Source organism: Brassica oleracea, chromosome C6, assembly GCF_000695525.1.
Source record: "Brassica oleracea var. oleracea cultivar TO1000 chromosome C6, BOL, whole genome shotgun sequence".
Lineage (NCBI taxonomy): Eukaryota > Viridiplantae > Streptophyta > Magnoliopsida > Brassicales > Brassicaceae > Brassica > Brassica oleracea.
The window spans coordinates 32210794-32217223 of record NC_027753.1 but is presented as its reverse complement, the minus strand read 5'-3'; the positions used below and the strand labels follow the sequence as shown (position 1 = coordinate 32217223).

Here is a 6430-nt window from a genome sequence, read left to right as displayed (position 1 = left end):
GAGCGACCTCCGCTCGTCGCTCCGAGTAGTCGCTCCGTGCTTCGGGAGCGACCTCGCTGTGTCGCTGCGAGAGGTCGCTCCGGACTCGTTCTCGCGTTTCCGAGTGATCAAAACGCGAGCGACCTCCGCTCGTCGCTCTGGTAAGGTCGCTCTGATAGGGAGATCAGAGTGACTTGACGGAATCGCTCCGGACTGGTCGCTCCGGTAAGGTGCTCGCCCAATAATCACTTTAAACACTTCTTTGGGACTCCAATTGCACTCAAATGTCTCCAAGAACTCCATGTGGTACTCCAATACCTGATAAGGACTCATGCATGCAAAATGCAACCTAAACATGGCTAAATCCTAATCTATATGATCAAAATGCACATGGGTGAATGGATAAAACATTAGAAATATGCAAGATATCAGTTAGCCCATCCCAAAAGACAAGTAGCTCTTGTTTCTGGGCGCCAAACTCAATTTGAGCCATTGAGATCTTGTTTCGCCCATCTTCAGTTTGAGCTCGATCAACCACCATTCTGACTCGGCTGAATTGTTCTTCATGTATGGTAAGATGAACAATCTAGTCTCCTTTGTCCAATTTGACCTCAAGTGCATCATCCTCCTTTTCCTTTTCATTTCTCGCCCAAACGGCTCCATCACCATTGCATATGTCAGGTTTGTCCAACTCCTCCAACTCGCCCTCGTCCATCTTCAGCTTGTCCGGGTGCACCTCTGCTCTATTCGACTAGTATTTATAATGGTTAATTGACACCTTAGATTCTTTATTTTTTCCAAAAGTGTTTTAGGTCAATTGTTGAAATGTACATCTTTTAAACTTAGTAAAACCATATTCTCCATTGTATGGTTTGGAAGAGTAACTCGGCTTCTCATTAATGAATAGCTAACTAAAAGAATGGAAACATGTTCATCTGTTCAAGTATAGAATAATAACTCATGAATTTTCAACATCTTATACCAAAGATGAGCTAATTGTATAAGATTTAACTAATACCCTTCTTTTCATATTGATTACTTGATTAACCCATGGACAAAACATGAAATATGCAGTAACGTTAGGCAATCGGTATTCTAAAAGATGTGGTGCTAATACTACAATAGAAACTCGATAAATTAATAAACACAATATATTAACAAAGTTCTCTGATCCTAAATTGGGTGGTGTAAAATAGAACTAAGATAATAATATTTTTAAGAAAATTCTTATGTAAAAATATGGTCCTATTAAAATCATAATTAATAATTACCATATAAAAATTATATAAACATATACAAAACTATCTGTTGTGTATTTTTCTTCAAAATGAATTTCATCTCTAATATTATTTTCCTTTTTTTATCAAATTACATATATAAGTTATTAGCAAAAATAATTAAAAATTACATATAAAAGTGAATTTGTATTATATGATATGTATTCATCATACATTAAATATATCAATGTCTAACAAAAATAGTTAAATTCAAATCGATAAAATATAGCCAATATATATCAAGAATGAAATATTATCTTCATTTTTCCATTAGAAATAGAAAAATTTTATTAGATAGTCTTTTTTAGTTTATTTTCACAAAAATAGACTTCCAAAGAGAAAAATGACCAAAAGAAGTTTTATTGAAGGGTAAATATGCATTTATCCTTAGGGTTAACTAATATAAGGCTTAGGGTTTAAAGTTAAGGGGTTGAGTTATGGAAATGTGTTCAAATTTTTAAAAATAAAAAAAAATATTGAAATTTTTAAAATAAAAAGGCTATTTTGGTCATTTTATTTTTTGAATGCTATTTTTGTGACAAAAACTTAAAAATAAATATTTGAGAAAATTACCCTTAGAAATATATATTTTTAATATAAATCGAAAAAAAAAATTAATAAATTTTTATAGTCACAACATTATTAATTTATAGAGATTTTATTGAATGTTACAAATATGTCACTTTTGTAAACCAGACACTTAATATCATTTCATAAGATTAGAATAATATAAGGTAAAGTCACAATATAATATTGAGAAAGCCAATTCATCAACATATATCATATGATGTAATTTTTTGGTCCAAGTATCAATTATTACAGTTTTTGTTCACCTGAAATCCAACACTCTATATATGTTACAATTTATTATGGAGTTGTGGTCCCCAAAAAATTACGATCAATGAAAATTAAATGTTATATGTAAATCAGTAAATGTAATGTGTTTGGTGTAAGGCAGAAAAAAATCGATAAATCAATTATTTGTTTTATTCTTGTGCCCTCTGAGTAGGTCGGGGACGGATCGGGTATACTGGTAATTTTAAGGTATCTGGATCTGGATTTTTATCCGCCGGATCCATAATTTTACTATTTTTATCCGGATCCGGGGCTTTCGAATATCCGGGTGTCGGATATCCTTCTAAAAATTATAATATCCGGCGGATATCCGGATTTGGATTTTGATCCTTAAAATAAATAAAAAATAATATCAATATATAAAATATTAACAATAATTTAAAAATAAATATATATATATAATGTTTTTAATTATTACTATGTATAATATTACAAAATTTACATAAAATTTAGATATACTATTATAAAAATGAAAATATATTAAATAAAATTAATTTTTATATATAGATATTACTATTTTTGAAATAGTTATTAATAAAACTTACGGATCCGGATATCCGGACTAAAAAATATAAATATCCGGATCCGGATTCGGCCCCTCCGGATATTTGGATTTTCGGATCGGATCCGGATCGAATCTCGGATCGAATCCGGATCTCGGATAAAAGTTCCAGTCCTACCTCTGAGTATACAATATTTACGATGTATATACATAGAATTTTCCTACTTTATTGTTTTAGGTGATTTTATATATGAGGATAATTGTTTTAGATGATTATACATGAGGATTTCACTATAAAAAAAGAAGAAAGATACAAATCTTCTTATGCGTTGAAACATAAAACTAATAGGTCATTTGATACAGACGGGGAAAAAATAAATAAAAAAATAAGTCGAATTTTGACCCAAAATAAAAATAAAGAAGTCCAAGAACCACTTACCAGTGTGAATATACAAAACATACCACCGAGGGAGGAGGCCTAATTATACAATCTCTCAAAATGAACTCGCCGCCGTATCAGAACTGCTAGTAAACTTATCAGTATCCGGCGACACTGGCGGAGGAACACTATGCCTCAACAATCCAACGTCATCTTCTCCGCTTACCTCAATATCCACCACATCCGGTGGTGGCGTCACGCGGTTCTCCCCCTTGATCCCTTTCAAAATCTCCACGATCTCATCCATCGATGGCCTACCTTCCCTCTCCTGTTGCAAACATCGGAACGCAAGCTCAGCCACGGATACCATCATCCTTTTCACTTCTGGATCCTTCGAGAATCCAAGACTTGGATCGAGGAGCTCGTGCACTGCGTTGTTCTGGATTTTGGAGACGGCCATGTTTGCTAAGTTGATATCGTGGCGATGTCTTGTGATATCCACGGCTTCTTTGGAAGAGATGAGTTCGGCTAGTACGACTCCGAAGCTGTACACGTCGCTCTTCTCGTTTAAACGGTAACATTGGTAATACTCGGGATCTACATATCCTGGAGTGCCTTGCGGTGCTGTGGAGACGTGAGTTTGGTCCGTCGAAAACAATCGTGAGAGTCCGAAATCAGCTACCTTCACCGTGGATTTCTCGTCTAGAAGAATGTTTGTTGTCTTTACGTCCCTATGTATGATCCCTGCAACAGAATCAAATCACACGAAATTCTACTATGTTACCTAACATGTCGAGCACTATCTCTACTTAATCGCCTAAACTATGAATAAATTTAGAAACATTAAAAAAGATATATCGATAAATCATTACACTAATTTAGTAATTTTGTATGAATACATTTTGGTGCTTAAAACTTAATTAGCCTTTGTTGAGAATAAATGCAAATCAAATTTGAAAAAAAACAAAGAATTTTAAAAGCAAAGAATGTATGGAGGCAAATGTCCATTTAAGGTTTGTATATTATGATGTGAATTAATAATTTTATAATTGTTATACCCATATTATATCACTCTCAAAACTTGATTTTTTTTTTCATTTAGAAATACATATTTATCCTAGAAAAAATACTTTCTCTAAACCTAAAAAACATTTACTGATAAATAAATAAATAAATAAAAATTTAAGTTCCTTCCAGAACTAACAGCCTCAGCACAATTATTGTTTTACCTGATTTGTGGAGGAAGGATAAAGCACTTGCGGTTTCGATCGCAATGTTCAGACGAACTGGCCAACAAATAGGACGGGCTTCAGCACGATCACCGTGAAGATGGTCGGCTAGAGTTCCGTTTGAGATATACTCGTAGACGAGCAAAAGCTCTGTGCTGTGTCTCGACGTGCATCCATAGAGAATCACGAGGTTTGTATGTTTCAACGATTTCAAGATGTCGATCTCGTTCTTGAACTGTTCAACGCGTTTAAGCGACCTCTCGTATAGTCGTTTGACTGCTACAGCTCGTCCATCTTTCAACACGCCTTTCAGAAGAAATAGCCAAAAATGTTTGATCAGAATGCAAAATCTTTTGAAGTGAGGGTTAAAAAAAAATCAATGGTTCTTACCATAATAAACAGTACCGAAGCCGCCGTTTCCGAGTTCTCTAGAGAAATTTTCAGTGGCTTCCTCGAGTTCTTCGTAGCTGAAGACTTGGACTCCAAAGTAGGTGCTTGCGTTTGTGATGTAGGAGACTGAAGGGAGAAGAGAGTGATTGCTGCTGCTTGAAACTGTTGTGGAAGTTGGATAGCTTGATGTTTCTATGCTTGAAGATGACGTTATTGGCAAGCCTTTGCTCATGTGTTGAGCTGCCTGTGTCTTCTTTCGCCGTCTGATGAGACAGAACAAACCTACGGCTACAAGAATGGCCACCAGCAATACACAAACAACCACAATGCCTAGAGACATAAAAAAAAATTCATAATAAGAAGAGTATAGTGTTGCTTATGGTATTCAAATAAGGTGTTGCAAAAGAACAGGAAAAGGGTATGCACCTGCTATTGCTCCAGAAGAGATGCCTGCATCATCAGAATAACACCAGGAAAAGGTCAGTAAGATAAACTTTGAATCTTACTAGTAAATAAATATTAAAAATTTGAAACATGAAAAGGGAAAAAAGTTGACATAAAAAAGGAAAAGGGAATTTCTGTATATAATTAGCAGAAACTAAAGTAATCTATTTGGGGAAAGGACATGTGATGTTTTTTGGTGGAGGAACATAAGTAAATTAGAACATGTAAGCCAGATATCTTACCTTTTTTTCTAGAACTGCAAGTACTGTTATTTGTCTCATCTACACAATAGCAGACAAATCCACCTGAGTTTTGATTAAATCCACAAGCACCCTTAGAGTCTAAGCACGACAAACATTCTTGGTTAAGTCCAAGCTGGAAACCCTCTGCAAGAGCTTTCTGCAGATTATCTTGAGTCCGATTGTTCTGTAGTGTCTCCAGCCAAGGCCCTGATACACGAACACTTACGCTTGTGCAAGATGACCCGAAGTCTTCGAATTGACCTCTAATCCCGTTGAGTAGAGGGGACGAGAGGTTTCTTGTCACATAGTATCTTGTTCTGTCATCATCACCACCATTATTACCATCATCATCATCCTCACAAGGAAGATCTCCAACAAAAGTAGAAACATATTCTGGAAATACTCTTCTGCAGTCGTGATAGATTGTTAGAAACTCAGTGTCAGGAGCAAGTGGAAGAACCCTTTCGTCGAACGTCGCATTTAAAAGATCTTTAGGACAAAGACCACCGATAAAATCTGATCTCGCCAGTCGTATGATACCAGAGGCATAGTTCGCCTCTAAAATTCTATACTTCACCGAGGTTATGCTTATCTCTGCAAATCCACCACTACAGTCGACTTCGAACTCAGGGTGGCCACAGCCTTCTCTGCCAGATGTCCAGAAAGGATACGAGAGAGCGGTTTGATCTCCGCACCTAAACGATGGACGGCAACGGTCGTGAAGCTCGTTAGCTGAGAAGACACAAGAAGGTATCACAAAGAGCATCCATGTGATTATAGGGAACATAGATTTGGTTAAGAATAGAAACATATCGATCATTGTGTTGAGAGGCAAATAGAAAAATGGTTAAGAAGAAGAAGAAGAAGATATGAAGGAATGGGTGAATGTCTTGGTTTTGTAAGAGTTGAATATTAAAGGAACCTATGTTTGGTTTTTTTTTGACCAAGCTTCTCTTTATTATATATATTAATGTTACTTTCTGGGGTTTATATTTTTCAAATCGAAGGTTCTTTTGGAATTAGGTGACTTACAAGTTACAACGAAGACTTTGAATTCATACTGGTAAACTATGAAAAGAAACAGTGATTTTTAAACGAGTTTTTCTCTTTGTTGTTTATAGAATATAAAACGG

General features: G+C 35.4%; 1 protein-coding gene across 1 annotated transcript; it reads right to left on the bottom strand.

Moving 5' to 3' along the window:
* Positions 1–2888: 2888 nt before the first annotated feature.
* Positions 2889–6229, bottom strand: LOC106299959 (probable serine/threonine-protein kinase At1g18390). Its single transcript, XM_013735986.1, has 5 exons — positions 5298–6229; positions 5038–5061; positions 4612–4941; positions 4222–4527; positions 2889–3736 (listed from the first exon to the last, which is right to left on the bottom strand). Exons 1-5 carry the CDS (start codon positions 6115–6117, stop codon positions 3108–3110), a joined length of 2109 nt encoding a protein of 702 aa, XP_013591440.1. The 5' UTR covers positions 6118–6229; the 3' UTR covers positions 2889–3107.
* Between the last annotated feature and the right edge of the window lie 201 nt (positions 6230–6430).